The sequence below is a fragment of the Mytilus edulis genome, chromosome 5 (genome assembly GCF_963676685.1).
Source record: "Mytilus edulis chromosome 5, xbMytEdul2.2, whole genome shotgun sequence".
In the NCBI taxonomy this organism is placed as follows: Eukaryota; Metazoa; Mollusca; class Bivalvia; order Mytilida; family Mytilidae; genus Mytilus; species Mytilus edulis.
The window spans coordinates 89,252,707-89,276,841 of NC_092348.1; the positions used below are offsets into that span (position 1 = coordinate 89,252,707).

Consider the following 24,135-nt stretch of genomic DNA (forward strand, 5'->3'; position numbering starts at 1 on the left):
AAATCTTTCAATCACATTTAATTTGTTGTTAAGCTAAATACTTCTGATAACAATAGTTATTTTACACTAAAATTTTGTAAAAACGCCATCTAATTATAAATATATCATTTTCAGCTGATCTTGCTTTGCCTGGGCAAAAGCCAATTTTGTCCAATTTAGAACCAGTCTTTGATCAATAAAGGGAAGTAATTTGTTTAAAAAGTGTGTAACAGAATCGAATCGGTAATGGCAAATGGACTATTCGGGCATCTGTCTCTGCTACGCGGTCGTTGCTGTTTTGTAAATTTCAATGTTGAACAAAGTGAGCCCTAAATACTGAACATATACAAAAAAATATTAAAGCATAAAACAGCATTGTTTTTTCTTATGAGTATGAATTTGATAAATACAAGTCAGAAACTAAATATTTTTTTTCTTATTTTTAGCCACTGTTACAGACTATATACACAGAGACAATATAAAGATGAAATGTTAATTACAACCATACCCGAGATGCAGAGGACCAACTTAGCTAACGTTGTATTATTACTGAAGTCACTAGGGGTCCAAGATCTGTTAAAATTTCATTTCATGGACCCTCCCCCACAGGTAATAACTTGGTTAATTTGATATTAGGTAATGCAAAGCTCTGGCTCAGGTAAAAAATTGGCAATTTCTCGGAAATCTAAACTCTGGCTTGAAATAAGAACACATCAAACATTTAAAAGCAGTTGCTGTAATTACAATTTTAAGTTGAAATATGAAATTTGTCATATTTTGACATTTGGGTTGTTTTTCATTTATAATTTAAACTAATTAAAGTTTGCAGTAAGGTCCATTTGGTGTAAAGCTATGGTTGCATATTAAAATTATTTTCATCTGTAAATTTCATCAATGTTTTACAACATTTGGGTCACAATGACCTACTTTAGAGAGTTAAGATAGTTGGCATAAAGGAGTAGGGACAATAAGGCCCTTATTTGGCCCAAAAATTACTGCAAATTTAAAAGTTATCATACATATTCTTAAATTACTGAAAATTTGACTAAGATACAAGGTATTCAGAAAAAACAAATCACATTTGTCATTGAACGAATTACCTTGGCAACAAATCATGACTTAATTTCAATATTTTGTAAAATGTCATGATTTTCCTTGTTTTTCATCAAATTTTAAGTATATTTTTACATTGAAAAAGTATGTTTGCACCCAAGAAACAACTTTATATTTGGCGAGATTATGTCAATAGTTATAATAAAGCTTGTGTTAATTATTTTGTTGTTTCTTGGCTGCGCACGATGTTTCCACAATGGAAATAAAGATAGAAAACTACATAAATTCTGTATTTGTCATCGCTTTTGTGAAAATAATACATACAATGACATAATTATGACGTCATAAGATAAAAATCCTTATTTTTTTCATTTATATTTCTTGACCCTATGCATTTCTAAGCATTATATGCCAATTTGAAATAGTTATCAAATATTTTATTTTCTTGGGCCAAAATCAGGCCTTAATGCCCCTACTCCTTTGTATTTATGATATTACATTACTGATGTTTAATCACTGCAATCCATTCTGTTTTGATTCAGTTTTAAAGAAAATATAAGACAAGTCAGCTGTGTCTTTTGAATATATCTTTTACTTTTTGAATGAGGCAAAAATGTGTTCAGTAGATCTGTAAAAATAATTGGTATCTCAATTTCTAAAAGCATTGTCCTAAAGTTAAGAAAAAAATTAAGAAAGATTGTAATAAATTCTGTCAATTCATATTTTAGGACAACATATTAAATTCCATGTATCAGTTATGGATATTAGGGGCCATAGATAACACAGGATGTCTGACACCAATGGGTCGACAAATGGTAGAATTTCCACTAGATCCAGCTATGTCTAAAATGTTGATTGTCTCCCTTGAAATGCAGTGCAGTGCTGAAATATTGGTAAGTAATCCAGCCATGTCTAAAATGTTGATTGTCTCCCTTGAGATGCAGTGTAGTGCTGACATATTGGTAAGTAATCCAGCCATGTCTAAAATATTGATTGTCTCCCTTGAAATGCAGTGTAGTGCTGAAATATTGGTAAGTAATCCAGTGTAAATGTTTGAATAAAGATTTTTATTTCAGAGTGTAAATGACGTGCAGGCTTCATACCTTGTATTCAGATACTTTATTTTAAGAAGTTTCTGATTGTGTATGTCCATTATTTCGCCAGTCTAGAATACCAGACATAGGGATATACAACAGTGGCATAAACTGTTTTAAAAGCTTTATGTTTCAAAGGGTACTGGAAGCTTCATGTCTAGTTTTCAGATGCTTTTGGTTATGATGTTTCAGTACTTATTATAAGTAACAGGATAACTATACTTGTCATATTGGTTCCTTACCAGGTCTACTTGTTCATCAGACAGAGTTCACCTGACCTCAACCTCATTTTATGGATCAGTGATCAAAGTACTTATTTGATAAGCTCCTTTTCTAAGATAGTTATTAGTATAACCAGTAGGTGAACTATATTTGTTGCAAGGAACGATTGTAAGGTGTGCATGTCTGTCCGGCAGTGTTCCTCTAATCTTGTTATCAAGGTTGATGATTCATTGGTCAGTGTTTAATTTTGTTGGTAATTACTGTTTCTTAGATACTGTAAGCAATTGGTCAGCTTTACTTGGCGAAGGAATGATTGTCAGTTAATCTAATTTTTCCTATAAACAATTTTATCGGCTCCATCTTAACAAAAGACACAACTGCTTATAAATTTATTGCATATTTTTTTTATATTGGTTATTAAATGAAAAATAATAATATAAATACAATGCTCACAAAGGTATAACATTCAGTGTACTGGAAAAATCTTATCAGGGTTTTGTGATTCAAAATTGTTTGACCTTGAAAAGAAGTTTTATTTAGAGTTACCAACAATATTATAATAATGCACACATGTAGCATACCACATTCACAACACAATATAATTGACATTTATTCTATTTCCTGATGTGTATCTGATAGACATAACATTCAGGGTACTGGAAGAACAGTCTTAGGGCTTAGTGAGTCAGAATTGTTTGACCTTGAAAATTAATGTTTAATTTAGATTTACCAGCAACATTATTATAATGCACACATGTAGCATACCACATTCACAACACCATGTATTAAATTTTATTCTATCTCTCAATTTCTATCGGATAGACATAACAGTCAGTGTACTAGAGGAAAAGAATTTGGGCATTGTGAGTAAAAATCAGTTGACCTTGAAAATTAAAGTTTCATTTAGAGTTCCCAAAAGTCATGTGTCTAAATGTAAATTACTTGAAGCTCATTTTAAGTCAGACAAGGGTATATCAATTAGACTAAAATGTCGATCTTAATAAGACAAAAGGTTCGTCAGGATTTTTGGAATAAATGGGTGAAGGTCATTTACTTGTTTAGGAGATGATGGGAATCAAGTATATGTAAGCTTGCCATGATCCTGGACTTGTTTATATTTAGAAAATGATGTAATATTAAAATAATAGCAATAATATGCTGATCTGAATCTAACCAACAGGATAAAACTAATGCACACATAAGCACATTGTTAAACTGTGCCCTCTTTGCTTAATGTATAGACAGTAAGTCTGTTATCAGCACATATGATAAGTTCACCGCACTGTTACTTGTGGTTTACCTCTTTTTATTTATATAAAATGTATAAGTATATACCTACTATAATGACCTCTAATGATGTCTGTGTAATAAATAGTAGCTATAAGGTATAGTAACAGTTGATTTTATTAGTCAATTTTGTTGTGAATCTCTTTGATAAAACTCCTCTTGAGGCAAAGATATGAATATAATTTTTAGGTCAAATAACTTTAAAAACATAAATAAACATAAATAAACAGTGCCTGTGCCAAATGTCACGTGCACATAAAAATATTCATTTGAAAATGATAAAAAAATAGTTGTATCTTTTTTTCCCACTTTTGCCAAAAAAGGACATAAAATACTTTAAAGCAAATTGTTAACAGATATTTGTGAAGTTTCCAAAATGTTTTAGAGACTATAAAACTATAAATGTAACAGCAACGAAGATGGAAGTTTTAAACCACCTTGACTGGCTATCCAGCCCTTGCACGGTCAGCTGTGACAGCATAAAAGAATCATGAGGTTGTTTTAATAAGCCATTCGTAATATTTGAATTTTCAGCCAGTTTTTGTGAGTAAAAGACTTTAACAAAAGCCAAGATATGATTTTCATGGGGCCAAAATAGTCCTAAAATTAATTGTAGTTCATATTTTTAAAGCAGGGAGAATTTTATGCCAAATGTATGTAGAATATCCTTTTTAGTTGAAAGTGTTTGCTCATTGATAAAAAAGCCATCATAAAAACAGTTATCATTTAAAAGATGAATTTGCCAAAGATCGATTATACCATTTAACTTAACTCATTAAAACAAGGAATTTGTCAAAGAGACAACAACCAGACCAAAGAGCAGAAAACAGCCTGCAAGGCCACTAATGTGTCTTTAAAACAGCAGAAAATCCCACACTTGGAAGGGGGCCTCTGCTGACCCCTTGATAAAAATGTGTAGTCCTTCGAAACATATAAATGAAAAATTAAAAAAAAAACCAAACATACAAGACTAACAACTTTTGCAAGAGGTAATTGACTTGAACAGACAAAAAAAAAACCAGCAATACACACAGGAAAACTCATTTTTAAAGAATCAAGGTCATGATTACCAATATCACAATATATCATTTCATAAGTGTTACTGCAATGTGTTAATACATATGAAAACAAGAATGTGTCCTCAGTACACGAATGCCCCACTCGCACTATCATTTTCTATGTTCAGTGGACCGTGAAATTGGGGTAAAATCTCTAATTTGGCATTAAAATTAGAAAGATCATATCATAGGGAACATGTGTACCAAGTTTGAAGTCGATTGGACTTCAACTTCATAAAAAACTACCTCGACCAAAAACTTTAACCTGAAGCGGGACAGACGGACGGACAAACGAACGGACAGACGGACGAACGAACGAACGGACGCACAGACCAGAAAACATAATGCCCCTCTACTATCGTAGGTGGGGCATAATAATTAAAATTTCAATAATTGATCGTGATCTTATTTTTTTATCACTCCTGAAGGTCCTAAAAAAACCAACAAAAAACTAAAATATATCAGCTTATGTAAATGCATAGACACAGCTTGATACGATTTCTTGTTTATAGATAATAATTTCCATTTTGCATTGCCTCTGGACAGAATCTTTAGAGATTTAGTATGTTGAGTAATGGTAAAATATAACAAACTATTTAGACTTTATAGTAAAAATTTGAATTATGAGTCACTTTATGTACTTAAATTATGTATGGTACGTAAACTAGTACAATGATGAGACAGCAAAAAACAAGCTGTAACTTGCTGTTGAGACAAACTGCACATAGAAACAATGACTTGGTGTTGTAAATTTTCGATAAAAAGCTGAATTTGTAATGCTGTGGTATTTTAATTAAGAGAATTTGAGGTTCCAAATATATGCACCCACTCAAATGCATTGATCTTGAAAAAAAAGGGGGATCCTAACCCCCTGAACCCTCCCTCTGGATTGGCTCACGGAAGTCATTTATACAAATAAAATGTAGTTACTAGTTACATTAAATAAAAATACCATTCATCAGAAATTCTGCCATCATGAAATGAATTGGTGGTATATTTACTAATCATGTATTTTAACTGGTTATTATATTTTGTACATTCACATGATGCAATAACTATACATTGTATATGGAAAAATAACTCATGTATATATGTATTTACAATATGATGGCTTTGTATTATAGGGTTATTGCATGAATATTGGGAAATATTGTCCAGAGTAGAATTTAATATTGCACAAGCTTGTGAGTGCAATATATGTTCTACGAGGGACAATATTTCCCAATATTCATGCAATAACCTTTTTATTGTAAAGCAATATAATATTTGAAAGTAAAAATGTTTTAAACTAAGATTTTGTCGTTAATGATGTCATGAATTTTGAAGATTTATTGCACTAGTGCAATATTGGAATTTATTGCACGCTAACTTTTGGTTACTTTCTGTGGGAAATATTATATGCTATGCAATAAATGTATAGCAATATAATATCTCCCACAGAAAGTAATCAAAAGTTAGCGTGCAATAAATTCCAATATTGCACTAGTGCAATAAATCTTCAAAATTCATAACGTCATCAACGACAAAATCTTAGTTTAAACCATTTTTTACCTTCAAATATTATATTGCTATACAATAAAAGGGTTATTGCATGAATATTGGTGAATATTGTCCCTCATAGAACATATATTGCACTCGCAAGCTCGTGCAATATAAAATTCTACTCGGGACAATATTCCCCAATATTCATGCAATAACCCTATATTATTACATTGGTTCCAATGAATTACATTGATTTTCCAGTTAAAATAAAAACCGATAATTTCACAGGCATCATTTTCATTACTATCATTTTTTCACTGGTTTAAGGAATTCAGTATACAACTCATCACTATTATCAATAATCTATATCATTATTAAAGCCATTGCTATTCAAACCTATTCATTTCAATATGGATTTAAAAATAAAATGACCTATCAGTAGTTTAATATGCAATATTTCGACTGATGTCATAAACTAAATATGTTAAAAATGTCAAGAATTTATGTTTAAAAATTGAATTATCTCTAAAAAAATAAATAAATGGCACACGAAAGAGTTCTAATTGTGGTTTTCAGGCAGATTGTCAAGGTTCGGTTGATTCATTGTCTACACATATCTTATATAATATTTCATACAAAAGGAATATTTACATTACATTTAACTGTCAGGTTGAAGCAACAATGATGAATATTCATGATATCTGACGTCTGCATGATAAGATATGCCATTATATTGTCTAGAGTTTAATGTCATATCCTCCAGCAGCGTCTTCTGTATAACCTTCATTTGCAACCCCAGGTTCTTCGTTATCACTAGGAATATCAATACGAATTCCAGCGCTACTTCCTGAGTCACCGTCAGGTTCAATACTGACATTATCGTCAGGTAAAATTCGGTCAGTACTTCTCACTGCAGGAAGAGTATGGTCATCACTTTTTGTGTAGTCAAATACTTTTATTGTGGGTACTTTAAGTGAATCTTTTTGGATTTTGCTCCATTTTGCAGTATTTTGTTTTGACTGAGTCTTTTCTGATTTTTCTGCTGTCTTTTTGTCTTTTTCCTTTTCTTCTGTTGACACAGACAATTCATCGTAGTCATCATACAATAGAAATCTTTTTTTATCTAAACATATAATGTATACGAGTGCAACTATGCATGGAATTAAAAATATAACACCTGCTAAGATACCTACTATAATTTGTAAATCTAAATAAGAAATTTCATTACAAACGCGACCTGCGCTATGTGTTTCATTTTGAAGTACGTTAAGGCATACTTGATATTTTCCATTTCTGAGTTCAGAAGATTGTGCTGAATACTTTGTTGCAGATTGATGGAGAGTTGGTGAATGGTAAATTTTGTTTCCGTCTTCGTTGAATATTGTGATGTCATAGCCATAAAAGTTTGAATTGTTGTAACTTCTCCATGTAATAGAAACTCCATCATCTTCCTTTTCCGTCTTTAATTTCAGCTTATCTATTATTTTCTCTTCCCCGATATCAGTATCTGGATCTTTTGATTTCGTGCAGTGTTCTGGTGGATTAAGGAAGTAGTGACCTGAGCATTGAACGTTAAGATCGGTCACATTGATTGTAGCCCCCTCTAGTGTTTTACATGTCCAATCATTGATCTGATGTGAATGAATTGTATGTATACTGTCCATTTCCTGGTTGTGGAGTAAACGTTGATGGAGCCAGCTCAAATGACAAGAACAGGTTAAGGGGTTACCATGGAGATTTATATATTCAAGGTCAATAAGTCCTTCAAGCTGGCAGTCATTTATATGCTGTATTCCAGAATAACTCAGATCTAGTAGAACAACATGATGTGGAATGAGCAGATTTGAGATTTTTTCGGTGTACTGATTGTATGCAAGCTTCAATGATTTCAGATCATGCAAGTTCATGAAGGTTTCAGAATGAAGGATGGATAGGTTGTTTTCACTAATGTCCAAGTCTCGGACAGAATTTTCCAGTCCATTGAATGTTGTTGCTGAGAGTGATTGCAGTTTGTTATTTGACAGATTTAAACACCATAGATACCTGTTATTTACAAATGTATTGTCTTTAACCTCAGTTAGCTCGTTGTAAGAAATGTCAAGTATTTCTAGTAGATGCAATGTAGAAAAAGTAAAATCATCTATATCTGTAAGGTGATTAGATGATACGTTCAATTTCTTAATGTTCGTTGCAATTTCTAGGGGAAGGAATGTGAGTAAATTTTTGAAGTTGTTTTCACTGAGATCAAGTTCACGGATAGTATGAATTCCATTAAAGAAAGAAGTTGGCAGAGCACTCAGATTGTTTCCCGAGATATCTAATTTTGTCAAATTCATCACAGTTTCTATCATCACTGAACTGTTGAGGATTTCTAATGCATCAGTTGTGTTAAAGTTGCAACGAATGTTTGCTGCATTTTCATTTACACAGAAGCAGCTGTTAGATAGATATTCAGAACATATTTGATTCGTTGTTGCTATGCAGGACACAACACATAGCAACAGTAGAAACTGTACATACATTATCTGAAAGAATAAAGCAGAGACATTAGAAAATCGTATTTACATTTCTTATTTAGTTACTTACTGTCAAATATGTTGGTGTAAAAATGTTAAAGAAAAAGTGGTATAATTGCGTATGAGACATCTCACCACCATAGACCAAATAAAGTAGCACTAGAACCTTAGGTCAGGTACTGCTGTCAACAATGAGCTAAACCCATAAGTTTGAAATATTGTTCTGGATTACTCTTTATTATGAGCTCTCAGAGCCACAAGTTTTGAAAACCAAAGGTGCGTAATACATGGGGATCTATAGCCTGGTATTTCAAAAGATATTGCCCTTATTGCCATCATGTGTCTGCTATTTTGAGCTTATTATGTACTATATTCTTGGTGTAGCCTAGGTTCCTGTCCAATACTTAGTTCATTGAAAAAGTTATTTGTAAATAATTTCTTTAGATGTATGTTTCATTATAATATGTTATTCTGGTTGGCTAACTGCAATCTCGCGTTATTCCTTAGGGAGCTACCATTTGATTTTTATGGGGGGGCTAGGATGAAAAATTTTGTCCTGCATTTTTTTTTAACTGTAATCTCTGTCCTGCCTTTTTATTTTTCACTCTAATCGGTCCTGCCTTTTTTTTTTTAGTTTATCCTGACTTTTTTTTACCTAAATTGTCGTCCTGACTATTTTTTTTTGCAAGTGTCACATCCTGCCTTTTTTTTAACTCAAAACTGCTGTCCTGCCTATTTTTTTCAAATTTCATCCTAGCCCCCCCATAAAAATCAAATGGTAGCTCCCTTAATCAACTTTATTACACAATAAAATTTATCGTTCATGATGACACGAGGTCCCACAATAAAGTGCATAAGTAAATTAAATAAAAACTTGATAAAAATGGTGTTTTCATGATCCTAGCTAAAAAATGTAATTATAAGTATTGAATGCTTCTTTTTGTAACTTCATAGGGTTGTAAAAGCATTGACGGTGCGCACATTTTTAGAATGAAGTGCTTCCGCGCTTCATACAAAATTTTCTCCGCTCAACGCTTTTACAACCCGATGAAGTTACAAAAAGAAGCATTCAATTCTTAAATAAAGCGCATCGAATTTCAATAAAACTTTTGACTTTCATTTATCAGCTTTGCATCATTTTTATGCTAGAATGCCAGTTTAATTCCTGTAACCTAATGACAACCTTAATTTAGATCCTTGTTAATGTGAAAATCTTAATTAATTTTTTTTTTTTATTGCTATTTCATTCTTATTCAAGGTTAATTAAATGCAAAATACTGGTGTGAATTTTTAAACTTGAATACTCAAATAAATGATAAGTGGTTGGTTTAAACTAGTTTTTTTTTTTTTTTTTTTTTTATATATCTCTACCCATTTAAATTATATTCAGTCAACTAACTAAATGTGCATAAAAAAGCATACAATAATATCTGCCTATAATAGCTTACATCCACTTTATTGAAAATTTTGTGAATAGTTGTCTCATTGGTATACCACATCTCCTTATTTTTAGAATAAATATCTAATGCTAGGTCAAAGTACTGCTGATATGAAATCATGCTGTCCTAACACTCTAATATGGGTAGCTGTATTTTATAGAAAATTTCACACAGCAATGTCATAAACAGCATAGATAGACAAAATTGGGTGTGATGTCAAGAACATACTATGTAGATTTTCAGATGCAAACCATAAAAAGAAACATTTTAAATAAATTATCTAATGATATTTATCCAAAACAGTATCAGCAATGGTCATTGAACAACAACAGTATGATAACCTTTATTAATATCTCTATAAAGTAAAATAGAAAGATTTAAAGGACAATTTCTAAACTTGCTAGCTTTATAAATGATATTATCATAAAATTTGGATGTAAAACATCACTTAAAAGCTCTACCTGAAGGGGAAATCATACAGGTTATTTTAAGGACCCTTTATAGCTTGCTTTTCGGTGTGAGCTAGACTCCATGTTGAAGACTGTTCTTTCACCTATAATGTTTTACTTTTACAAATTGTGACTTGGATGAGAGAGTTGTCTCATTGTCACTCATACCACATCTTCTTATATCTATTCAACAATAAATGCTGTCATGGTAATTTTGAGATATGTGGAAACAAAAATTTGATGTTTTAGATTTGGCACCATTAAACCAGATTTAAAGTTTTTTACCCACCATTTTTTCTTGAGAGAACATGTAACAGTAAAAATGAATATCATTTTCCAGTTTGAAAGTTATTTTGATTTTAATTTATGGATAGACATACTAGCAGATTAATACATTTGATATCTATTCATTTGAATATCATTAACAGTCAGATGATGATAAGTAAGATAATAATACCCACTGGCTAGTTAAATCCAGTACATAGTTGTAGGTGTTAAATATATGTTAATTTGGTAAATTATCATACCAAATACTTACATTAACAGAATACTTAATGATAAAGTTTATATGAGGATAACTATCATGGTTTTCTTTTAGCAAGTGTAGACTATTTACTGGAAAGTTTATATGAGGATAATCATAATGGTTTTTGGTTTACAAGTTAACTGCTCTGTTTGGAAAGCATTCAAATATGAGTCTATTTTTAAAATTCTTTTCAAATATCCACAGCAGATGTTTTGGAAAGCAAAAGATGCATAAATACATGGCGAATAAATATGAAAATAAGATAGGGTAATATTCATTTCAATAAATATAAACCCTGACTTAGTACAAGATTTTTCCAAAAAAATGTCAGTAGCAGTACTGTGGATTCATTTATTTTCGTGGGTACCAATTCCTTAGTAAAATATTTTTTAAGACTTTGAGTTTAAAAATCATTACAATATTACTGTAGTATATTTTCTTTTTGTAAGTTAACCTGCTTAATGTACGGTGTGGGTAATGGTCATTGTTGAAGGCCCTAGGGTGAACTTACACCATCATCATTTGGACTTTGGGAGATTGACATCTCATTGACAATAATTCCAGGCCACCTTATTTTCATATTTGTATTCTATTAATCAATCAAGAAAACACCCACACTCAAACAAAATTAATGCAAAGTTTTCAATCGATATAGTTATATCAAATTTGTGAACTAATGTGTGGAAAGTGAGAAATTCCTTAAACTATAAGATGTGACGACAAAAATTGAACTGTCTAAGATAAATATCAAGGTTGACAGGTATTGAGATACACATTTGATATTCCATAAATGATCATTATTATGATAACTACCTAACTATGTGAAGTATCAAGCGACATTACATTATTTTGTTCTATATACGACAATCCATAGTTACTTTAATTTAAAATCCACTGAAAAGATTTGTGTATTCTCTGTTCTCTTTAGAATGTCTGTATTCTTTCCACTTAAATCTTATGTAAAGAGTTTTTGCAGCCTTTCTAGTTTTCATGACATAGAATTATTATTTGTATATATAAAGTAATGGTTTTTATCTTTCAAAATGCAAATGGCAAACATTAATGGCCTCCCTGTTACACCCAAGGGTTTTCTAATGTGCAAAATATTCATTACTTTTCCAAGATTAACCTGAAAACCTTGTACTTGTAGCTTAAATTTGTTTTGTTTTCTATTGTTAATTTCTATTGTTCTATAAAATTGAGAATGGAAATTGGGAATGTGTCAAAGAGACAACAACCCGACCATATGAATATCTATCTGTTAGTAACCCAATAGGATATACAATTTGCATGAAAAAAGTGTTGTTTTTATTTCCACATTCACCTTCGGATCAACCCTAGGGTCCAAGGACACAGTTATCGTCCTTTGGTTTTCGTTGTCTACGAATATAGTCCCTTGTGAAAACAGTGTATAAATTGCATGTTTTATTTGATACACTTTCCCAATTTATTTCTTGATATTAAATGCATGAAATATTAAGTACAGGGATGTATTTACTTGTTAAAAAAATTTGGGTGCTGAATCTTTATGTTAAGTAGTGATTTGGTCCAGTTCAAAAAGGTCAAATTTTATCACGTCTGAAGCTGTCAAACTGAATTTTACAGCCCCTTAACACAGAATTGTCAATATTTTGAGTTAGAGCTGGTAGAAGTTTCTATAATTTTGATATTATTTGTTTTACCGGTAGTACACTACGCTGTAAAAATCTTTTTGAGAAAGAGTAGGTGCGATTATTTTAATTTGAATTTATTGTCTAAAAGAAATGCACTACGAAATAACTGTGTTCTCGGGCCTAGTGTACTGCTGATTATAAAAAACTAAATCTAATAAAATGAAATGATAATTTATTGATTGTTAATTTGTTTTTTGTCTGATTTTTTTTTATTATTTAGTTTTCAAAAATATTTCAGGAAGCAGAAAATGGTGTAAAGAGTAAATACATGAAATCTTAAAATGATTTAGATTAATTTTTTATTAGAATACCATTTTTTTGTAAAACTTTTCAAGTAAAAATGATGTGTTATCATATCACAAGTAAAAAAGACTTTTTAATTTTTTTATATTTCAATCTGTACAAATTAAATTATGATTTGTGTAATTTAAAATAACTGTACCTTATTTGTGTGAATCCTTGTTAAGATTGAGTATAGATAGACACTGTATCAGATGTTAGATATGGCTTCTGGACAATTGTCAATCTTCACTCTCTCATAATACTGGAAAAATTTATACAGGGTATTTCAAATTGGGGCTCCTTAGGTTCTGTTAAACAGATAAAAGTTTTCAAAATAAAATTTTCTTAAAAAATATATTACAGTTAAAAAATAAAATCGCCTTCCTTTTAAAAACATACTAAGTTATGCTTTTTATAATTATTAAAACTTGAGATTTATGTTTTATTTTATAAAATTCTAGGTTTCCCTGTTTAAACCTCTTCAAGGTTAGTGCAAAATTCTTACAGCACTTAATTTTCAAAAATAGGGAGGTGTGCATAGTAGGGTGGATTAGAAATTTCCAGTCAAGGGGGATGTGTGCACAAAGGTATTTAAACTTTACCTTTTTGAAAGAAGTATGTTTACCTCTAGCCGAGGATTTACAAAGAAAGATAAAAACATTGTTATACAAAATTATGATATAAGATATTTTATAATGTAAGATCTAGCTTATTAAAAGTATAAGATTTAAATACCCTGTTCAGAAGCCCTGATAATAAATCAATGAAAGTTTATATCAATAATTTGAACTCATAATGGTTTTATTGTCATTCATTTGCCTGATACCTGTTTTGTTTAGAGTTATAAATGGGTTTTTGGAATTCTTTTCTCATTTGTTCCTTAATTAATTAATTAACATATTAAGTTACCATCTTTTACATTTTGATCTTATTTAGGTTCCTGTACAGTTGCAGAAGGAAACCCTAGTATATAAGCTTATGCCATAATGCCTCATACATTGTGAATCTGTATTTGCAAAGCATGCACATTATAATTAAGTGTTTTATGTTTTTCTGTTGGCCAACTATAAGTCATAAAACTGAATAGAATGCAGAGTGAGAGGTGTAGGAGCACATCTTTTTGACAGAAAAGGAACTTGTTGAAATTATAAAATGAACATGAAAGAGAACATCAACTAACATCTAACCATTAGACACTTTAGATGTTTTTGGAATTTTTCTTTTTTAAAAAGTGAAAAACTCTAATTGTAAAAAGTGCATTTGACTAGCAAGTTGAACAACAGATGTTTTTAAACCCTGGTAACTAACATTAGTACACAATATCCAGATTTCGCCAATTAATGTCTCTTCAGTGCTGTTAGGTATTTGGAAGGCCGTATAATTTACATCCATTTAGGGTAGACTTTTGAATTTTGAGTCGAAATAGGATGAATGGATCATATCACTTTCTGAAGCCCTCCCCCCACACTTTTCTATCTGCACTTTTATTTTGCATACATGAATAATAATTTTTTGTTGAAGAATGATTTGAGTTCAAACAGGGACATTTTTGACACTCATAAAGTGATTATATATTGATATTAAGTTTATTATTAGAAGATACACTGCCTTTATATCTGTTTATTTAAATTTCAGTCTCAATCACCCATCTCATTTTACATATTAAAATTGTAATACCAGTAAGATTAAGTTTACCATTGTTATTTATTTTTGAAAGATACTCCCTTTATATATATGTTTAGAAATATAAACAAAGGGAGATGTAGGTAAAGTGACCTCTAACGATCGTTGACCAAAACAATTTATCAATGACCACTGAATTTTGATTAAGAAAAATGAATATCTCCGCACCTGTTTTTGCTTGGTTGCTCACTATTATAGTAACTTTTAAAAAACTACAGATATATCATAATATAGATATCAATCTATTTTAATGAAGTTTTTGGCAACAATATTTTCAAAAGAAAATTGAAGGACCTTCTGGATGTTTTTACAGTCTATTTCAAATATTATGATGACGTGACTCTGTATCATTATTGTAGACCTTCCTTTTTAGCTCACCTGGCCCGAAGGGCCAAGTGAGCTTTTCTCACCACTTGGCGTCCGTCGTCCGTCGTCGTCGTCCGTCGTCGTCGTCGTCGTAAACAATTTACATTTTGAACTTCTTTTAGAGAACCACTGAATGGAATGAAACCAAACATGGCATGAATGTTCCTTATGAGGTGCTGACCAAGTGTTGTTACTTTGTAGCCGATCCATCATCCAAGATGGCCGCCAGCGGGGGACTTAGTTTAACATAGGACGCTATGGGAAATGCATACAAATGACTTCTTTTAGAGAACCACTGAATGGAATAAAACCAAACATAGCATGAATTATCCTTATGGGGTGCTGACCAAGTGTTGTTACTTTGTAGCCGATCCATCATCCAAGATGGCCGCCAGCGGGGGACTTAGTTTAACATAGGACCCTATGGGAAATGCATACAAATATGACTTCTTCTAGAGAACCACTAAATGGAATGAAACCAAACATTGCATGAATGTTCCTTATGGAGTGCTGACCAATTGTTGTTACTTTGTAGCCGATCCATTATCCAAGATGGCCGCCAGCGGGGACTTAGTTTAACATAAGACCCTATTGGAAATGCATACAAAAGACTTCTTCTAGTGAACCACTGAATGGAATGAAACCAAACATGGCATGAATGTTCCTTATGAGGTGCTGACCAAGTGTTGTTACTTTGTGGCTGATCCATCATCCAAGATGGCCACCAGCCAAGGACTTAGTTTAACATAGGACCCTAAGGGAAATGCATACAAATGACTTCTTTTAGAGAACAACTGAATGGAATAAAACCAAACATAGCATGAATGTTCCTTATGTGGTGCTGACCAAGTGTTGTTACTTTGTAGCCGATCCATCATCAAAGATGGCCCCCAGCAGGGGACTTAGTTTAACATAGGACCCTATGGGAAATGCATACAAATGACTTCTTTTAGAGAACCACTGAATGGAATAAAACCAAACATAGCATGAATGTTCCTTATGGGGTGCTGACCAAGTGTTGTTACTTTGTAGCCGATCAATCATCCAAGATGGCCGTCAGCGGGGGACTTAGTTTAACATAGGACCCTATGGGAAATACATACAAATGACTTCTTTTAGAGAACCACTGAATGGAATGAAACCAAACATGGCATGAATGTTCCTTATGAGGTGCTGACCAAGTGTTGTTACTTTGTGGCTGATCCATCATCCAAGATGGCCACCAGCCAGGGACTTAGTTTAACATAGGACCCTAAGGGAAATGCATACAAATGACTTCTTTTAGAGAACAACTGAATGGAATAAAACCAAACATAGCATGAATGTTCCTTATGGGGTGCTGACCAAGTGTTGTTACTTTGTAGCCGATCCATCATCCAAGATGGCCGCCAGCGGGGGACTTAGTTTAACATAGGACCCTATGGGAAATGCATACAAATGACTTCTTCTAGAGAACCACTAAATGGAATTAAACCAAACATAGCATGAATGTTCCTTATGGAGTGCTGACCAAGTGTTGTTACTTTGTAGCTGATCCATTATCCAAGATGGCCGCCAGCGGGGGACTTAGTTTAACATAGGACCCTATTGGAAATTCATACAAATCACTTCTTCTAGTGAACCACTGAATGGAATGAAACCAAACATGGCATGAATGTTCCTTATGTGGTGCTGACCAAGTGTTGTTACTTTGTAGCCGATCCATCATCCAAGATGGCCGCCAGCGTGGGACTTAGTTTAACATAGGACCCTATGGGAAATGCATACAAATGACTTCTTTTAGAGAACCACTGAATGGAATGAAATCAAACATGGCATGAATGTTCCTAATGTGGTGCTGACCAAGTGTTGTTACTTTGTAGCCTATCCATTATCCAAGATTGCCGCCAGCGGGGGACTTAGTTTAACATAGGACCCTATGGGAAATGCATACAAATGACTTCTTTTAGAGAACCACTGAATGGAATAAAACCAAACATTGCAAGAATGTTCCTTATGAGGTGCTGACCAAGTGTTGTTACTTTGTAGCCGATCCATCATTCAAGATGGCCGCCAGCAGGGGACTTAGTTTAACATAGGACCCTATGGGAAATGCATACAAATGACTTCTTTTAGAGAACCACTGAATGGAACAAAACCAAACATGGCATGAATGTTCCTTATGAGGTGCTGACCAAGTGTTGTTACTTTGTAGCCGATCCGTCATCCAAGATGGCCGCCAGTGGGGGACTTTTGAATGAAATTAAACATGTTCCTTTCCTTATAAATGAGGTTGTGTTGTCACTTTTAGCCAAATTTTATATTTTTTTATATGATTTCAAAAACCCAAGTAGAATCAGGTGAGCGATACAGGCTCTTGAGAGCCTCTAGTTATTATACAATGTACTTTTAGGATTTGTATAATCAAGTCAAAATAAAAGGAATGGTGTTTGGTAATATGTCAGATGACAATGCTAACTTATATACTGATAATTATTTGATATTTTCAATTGTTTTTAGTCTCGCTTGCTTGAAATGTTGCAGAATGATTGAAGTCTTTCAGCTTTTGATTGAGTGCTGAACTTTTTATGTCCCCACCACAGCAGAGAGGCATTAAGTGGTACAAATATGTACCAATGTCCATTCATACCTCTGTATGTATGTCCCAAAATTAGTTTCTGTTCTTTAACTTTAGTTTGCCTCATCCTAATTATGTTATGAAACTTATACACAACGCTTATATAATCATAAACACAGATCAAGTTTGAATTTGGGTGGCATTACTTTAAAAGTTCTCCAGTTATGTCTCTTTTTAACGTTATATGCAAGGGAGGCATCATTTGTGTCCCATGAACACATTCTTCCTTTATTCTCCCTATAAGATGACCTTCTATATTTATATGCTTAAACATTCATATTTTTTGCACAAAAAAATATGATTAGTTATTGAAATGGTCTTATTTAATACTTGTGAAATATTGTTGACTATGATCTCTAAAATGTTCTAGATAACACTAAAAACTTCAACTTGATTATCATATTAAATGTATTAATAGAAAACAAGGTGAAAAGTTATCATATTTCAGGTATAAATTTAGTCTATAGGTAATAGGTCCAAAGACTCAATTAGTTCCTCTTTTAGCATGTTTAGTGTACAAGTTTAAAGACAATTTTTCAGTTTAACTACAGGGACTTCATTAATGACTACAATTTTGATTTCTATTTTTAGATAATAGTATCTATGTTATCCGTTCCCGCCATATTCTACAGACCTAAGGGGAGAGAAGAAGATTCAGACAATGCTAGGGAGAAGTTCCAGGTCCCTGAAAGTGATCATCTTACTCTACTGAATGTTTATCATCAGTGGAAAAAGAATGGGTTGGTATTATATCAAACAGAAATTCATTTGACTTTCTGTGATTGATTGATTTTTGTTTAATGCCACTTTTAGAACTATTGGCTGTTTTGTGGTTGTAACTTTTTGTTGGTGGAGGAAGCCAGAGTGCCAAGAGGGAACCATGACCGTTGACAGAAAATTCACAATACTAGTCAATTAAGATTTGAGTCAATTTCACCTGACCCATGTTTGGGTAGAACCCAATATTGTGTGGTAATATCTTGAAAATTTTCCCTGAGTAACAGAATGACTTTGCAATCTCTGGTATTTTAATAAACTACAGATATAGATCTTCTTTTTAAAAATCGTTAAGACTGTTTGAGCAGATGTTAGTGAAGTGTTTTTAAAATTATTCGCTGTTTTGTAAATATTACAGCCACCCCTAATTAGGGAACTACCAAATAGTACAAGTTATGCAGTGATACATTAACTAAAGTTGTCCCTTTATAAAATTTCATGCAAAATTCACAGCCACTTTAATAAAAGAGGGGGTGGGGGTGGGGGGGGGCATAGGAGGGGGTTCTGATCCTGAAATCCCTGGCTTGAAAACATGAAATCCTGAGTTCCAGAATTAAAAGAAATTTAAATCCTGACGTCTCGAAATTCAAAAAAAGAATTCCTGGATCACAAAAGGATCAATCCTGAAAGCCAGAACTTAAAAACACCCCATCCCAGAGTCCCAATTGCAATAAAGGTCCTACCCCCATATAACTACAAACATACCAAGAAAAATTATAATGTTAAACAAAACTTAAAAATAATAATTATGCTAAAATACAGATGAAATTTTGAAGTTTGTTGACCTTTTTGTATGACCCATGTCTGTTTTTTGCAGGTGATTATCAACTTTATTACAGTAATAATCTTGATCCAAAGTATTTTTTTTATATGTTTCTACTTATTTTGGTTTTAACATTTGGATGAATTCATTGATTTTCTGCTTACAAAATAACATAAGAAATCTAAAAATAAAATGTGAATTAAATTCAAATTGTTGACTTTGATGTAATCAGATAAAAGTCACAACCTTTTCATTTTTTATCAGTATATGATATGTCACAGTGACTTTAGAGTAAGATTTGATTTTCAGCTCCACACCTCTTAAGTTTGCCACTATTGAAAATCTACCTCAACCTATGAACACTTGACCCCTTGCTCTTGTCCCATTAAAAAAAAAGTTTAATGATTTTAAAAGGGTTAATAACGATGGTTATATTAGTCAATTGCTGTTTTTGTTGTTGTAAGGTTGAGGGATCCACATCACACATATTGACCCCCAACAGAATCAATCCAGTAAAAAATATTAGATATCTACAGCATGCACTCAGAAATATCCAATTCTTATGTTTAATATACATATAACTTTAACCTAAAAACCATTATCTTGTTTATAATGTTTAGATAGGTCTATTTATAATGAAAAGTTGCTTTGACTTGTTGGATCATTTTACTGTCTTCTTACCTTAGAATTCAAAAGATCACTTTCAAAGTTTATGAATTTCAACTTTTTTGTCAAAAGTGTGTGATGATCTCAATTTGGAATAACCTAAATTCTTGAACTCTTCAAAGATAATATATATTAACCTTGATAGTATATAATGAGGAATGTTTATAGGAAATGTTTATCATCTCTAACAAAACAAAAACAAGATATAGGGTCAGGTCATAAGATAGCATATTATATGCTGTTACATATCTTATCATTATTTGGACTATTTATAACTACCCGAGTTAAGGTAGATACATAAGACGGTTAATCGGTCAAGATGTTAAATTTGATATACATGTACAATATGCTAATACATGTATATACATAGTAATGTTTATCAGAGAACTATCGTTCATGGCACAAGATACAATTAGAAACACTTTTTACAAACTTGTATAGTTTTATGGATCAAAATACTGTGGATTCATTTATTTTCGTTGGTACCCATTTTCGTGGATATTTAATTTTGTGGTTTTGCCAAGGTCTGCATACAAGCCTATAGAAAATTTGTCATTCTTTGAACATTTAATTTCGTTGTTAACTTGTACCAACGAAATCCACGAAAATAAGTATCCGACAAATAATAATGAATCCCCAGTACTTTTATTCAGGGCACAAGCTACTATAAGATACCCATTCTACATACTGATTTAGGCTAATGGGCCAAAACACTTTTTTGAGGACACAAAATACATTAATTACAGAACCTTTATACCAGTATAGGACTATAGACCAAAATACTTCAAAGCTTTATTGATCCAAATACTTGATTAAATACAATCATTCATGCCCCAAAATTTATTCAGTTACACATACTAAATCCTGGTACAAAAATGTTTTCTTGGCCTACAGCTGTTGGTAATATTTATATATGTTTAATCTTGTCCCTATTTTTCCTTTCAGATACTCAGCATCATGGAGTAATGAACATTTTATACATATCAAAGCTATGAGGAAGGTATGTCATAAAACATAAAAAATCTTCTGTTGCAAATAATCAACCCTCACTGTATAAGACAATTCTGGTACTGACTATTTTAGGTTTAAAAATGTGACAGCCTAAAAAGCACAATTGTAATTAGTACAATGTGAATTATGTTTAGGAACATTCAATTTGAGTCAAGGCTTCACGTTTAATGTCATAAAAATCAATAGTTAGAGCTAATTTCCTATTGTTTGTAGAATAAAACTTTGGTTTGGCTTGCTTGCTTTGTTTGTATAAAGGTTTGCTTAAGAATTGTAATTAAAATTTACATCTGTAAACAATAGAGAAAGGCAAAGTTAAACCTGTATATTTTATATTTAAATTTGATTTGGTGTCATCCCAAACACAGTCAGGATTCAACTTCGTCAAGATTATCTCCCCATTACGCCAGTTCATTTACACAATTGTAGAAATGGAAGCCATTGTAGGGATGACGCGCTTCCAATTTTGCTCTTGGAAACCGATAAATTTATCCACATTGTACCATTACGATCCTTATATGTCAGTTGTATTTTAAAAGACAAATGTATCAACTAGCTAATGAGCATCAGTTAATGATCTTGTCTGCATTGATTCAACTTAAAACTATTGTCTGATCGGTTGTCAGGTGGAATTTTCGAAAATTCATAAACATTTAAAAAAAATTCTAATTAAATATTTCGTGGAAGGGCAGACTAGATTTTTTTAGTGATTGAAGACTATAAACCCTAGTTATCACACACAAAAAATTATAATTTTTCGAAGATATGCATTTTCATCATCCAACTTGAAAGACTGTCGTCAAGTACTTTCAGTAAAAAAATAGCTATTCGAACACACCTACTCTGTTTTTGTGATTCATTAGATAGGTATTTCACTTGACCCATATATTTCATCTTTTAGTACTGTGATTTTTTTATGTTAAAAAGTCAACCTGTAGCTTTGATATATAAAAAGGATAGAATCTGTAGCGAGACGATGTATGAAATATTCTTGCTTTGTACGATATCAAGACAAAATATTACACTCAAACACGTCCTAACATAAAAAGGTGCCCTCGATTTTCTCTTTTCGATACTATTGTTACCCATTTTTTTGGATTTTTTTCTTGAGTCACATAATGGAAGGGCAGACACGAAAATTACTGAACTAATAGATTGATATGTTTTCCGTCCGTGGTAAAAAAATTTTAAATCAGAGGTTATGCATATTCTACATCCAACTTGAAAGATACCCATGTCGTCGACTTGATATCTACTTCTGCTTAACTATGTCACCGTGTAGAACGCCACTTGCGGGGTGTCGGCTATGTTTGACATGGGGTGGCAATTTTGAAGCGACGAAAAAGTAACAAGGTAAGTTCAAGCATCAAAATTTCTTATTTCTAGAACTCTCAGTACCATATAATGTATTGCACGGAAGGAACCGCAACATAATCTATTTCCTGAAAGCAGAAGCAGTCGTTTTCAGTGCTCAGTTTTCTCAAACACCTCGCCCTAGTTTTCCGTGTTGCAGATTTTGAGGCTTTATATGCAAATTTCGGTATAAAAAACTACTTTACACAGCTACCCTCCGTATCATTTATATAGAATTGTATTCCTCTCATTGACTTATACCAAATACCAGTTTCTTAGTTAAAATTGATTGATTGTAAAACTGTTATTCATCAAAATATAAAGTGTCGCTCGGGGTGTCAGATTTTGTGTCGCAAGGGGTAGAGGCTTGTCATAAAAAAAGAATACATTTTCTCATAAATCGATCTCTATCTGATACTTTTTAATTCAAACACACCTACACAAAATATGAATATTAATGTAACAGAAATTCAACCTAGAAAAACACAGGTTACATCGAATTCTTCAAATTTTATTCAATTCCGGTTCGTTTAGAGATATGTATATAGTCAGAGTAGACCTTCAAAGTAGATATTAACAGAAAACAGATAGTTCTAGCTGGGCGATTACGAACGAAATAACTGTCTTGAATCATTTTTTTCTTGTAAACCTGTTCCGTTGTATATTTGTGTACAAGTCGTTGTTTTCTCATTGACAATTGTAGTATCATCGTCTTCAGGATTACTTGAAGTTGTGTTGTCATTCGCTGAAAAAGATGCCGGTGAGTGTTTCATTGGAGAGAGTGTTCTAATTCTTTTAGGAGTAATGGATTTTTGCGGCGTGCACGAGTGCTTTTTAGATGAACCTGGTGATGAACTATGATGCATTTTGGTTGGTGGAGGCTTTGGGCATATCTTATATTGAGGACTATTTTGTGATGTTTTGGTTTATTGAGCCATAGCCTTTACTTTTTTTTTACCATGATAGTGACTGAAAAGGAAAAGAAATCGTTTACCAGCTTGATAACTAAATATTTTAAGCCAGTTTTTTTTTACTATAAATGAAATCAAAAGCACATGTTTTATAAGACCAAAAAACAGGCAAAATGAAAAACCCTTATTTTGTCATGGTAAAGTAGATGTGTTTGAAATCAAATGTATCATATGAAGACTTATTTACAAGCAAATATGTATTTTTTTATGACAAGCCTCTACCCCTTGCGACGCAAAATCTGACACCCCGAGCGACACTTTATATTTTGATGAATAACAGTTTTAAAACCAATCAATTTTAACTAAGAAACTGGTATTTGGTATAAGTCAATGAGAGGAATACAATTCTATATAAATGATACGTGGGATGGCTGTGTAAAGTAACTTTTTATACCGAAATTTGCATATAAAGCCTCAAAATCTGCAACACGGAAAACTAGGGCGAGGTGTTTGAGAAAACTGAGCACTGAAAACGACTGCTTCTGCTTTCAGGAAATAGATTATGTTGCGGTTCCTTCCGTGCAATACATTATATGGTACTGAGAGTTCTAGAAATAAGAAATTTTGATGCTTGAACTTACCTTGTTACTTTTTCGTCGCTTCAAAATTGCCACCCCATGTCAAACATAGCCAACACCCCGCATGTGGCGTTCTACACGGTGTATGTACTAGATAAATTGAAAACTTAGGCAAACGGTGTTTTTAAAATAAAACACTTCGTAATTGAGAAGAAATTTGTAATTTTGTTTGTTTCTATTAACTTTTAATTTTTTTTTCACTATTGTAAACAGTACACATTAATCGCCTTCTCTAACAAAGAGCTTCGATTCTTTTGCTCTATTTCAACCGGGTTTCCGACTGAACACATTTG

At 32.3% G+C, this 24,135-nt stretch overlaps 2 protein-coding genes across 3 annotated transcripts in view; one reads left to right on the top strand and one right to left on the bottom strand.

Annotated features, from left to right (window-relative positions):
* Positions 1–24,135, top strand: part of LOC139524754 (pre-mRNA-splicing factor ATP-dependent RNA helicase PRP16-like) — a 72,921-nt gene that overhangs the window by 38,244 nt on the left and 10,542 nt on the right. For both annotated transcript variants that reach the window (XM_071319813.1, XM_071319812.1), the window contains exons 18-21: positions 426–588; positions 1,761–1,925; positions 18,318–18,466; positions 20,878–20,932. In XM_071319813.1, coding sequence (XP_071175914.1) covers positions 426–588; positions 1,761–1,925; positions 18,318–18,466; positions 20,878–20,932 — 532 coding nt within the window. The remainder of the gene's footprint in view (positions 1–425; positions 589–1,760; positions 1,926–18,317; positions 18,467–20,877; positions 20,933–24,135) is intronic.
* LOC139524758 (leucine-rich repeats and immunoglobulin-like domains protein 2) lies at positions 6,220–13,349 on the bottom strand. Its single transcript, XM_071319818.1, has 2 exons — positions 13,221–13,349; positions 6,220–8,700 (listed from the first exon to the last, which is right to left on the bottom strand). Exon 2 carries the CDS (start codon positions 8,695–8,697, stop codon positions 6,913–6,915), a length of 1,785 nt encoding a protein of 594 aa, XP_071175919.1. The 5' UTR covers positions 8,698–8,700; positions 13,221–13,349; the 3' UTR covers positions 6,220–6,912.

What these genes read in the sequence shown, in the direction of transcription:
- LOC139524758 (XM_071319818.1), bottom strand. Translation starts at nt 8,697, where the DNA reads ATGTATGTACAGTTTCTACTGTTGCTATGTGTTGTGTCCTGCATAGCA.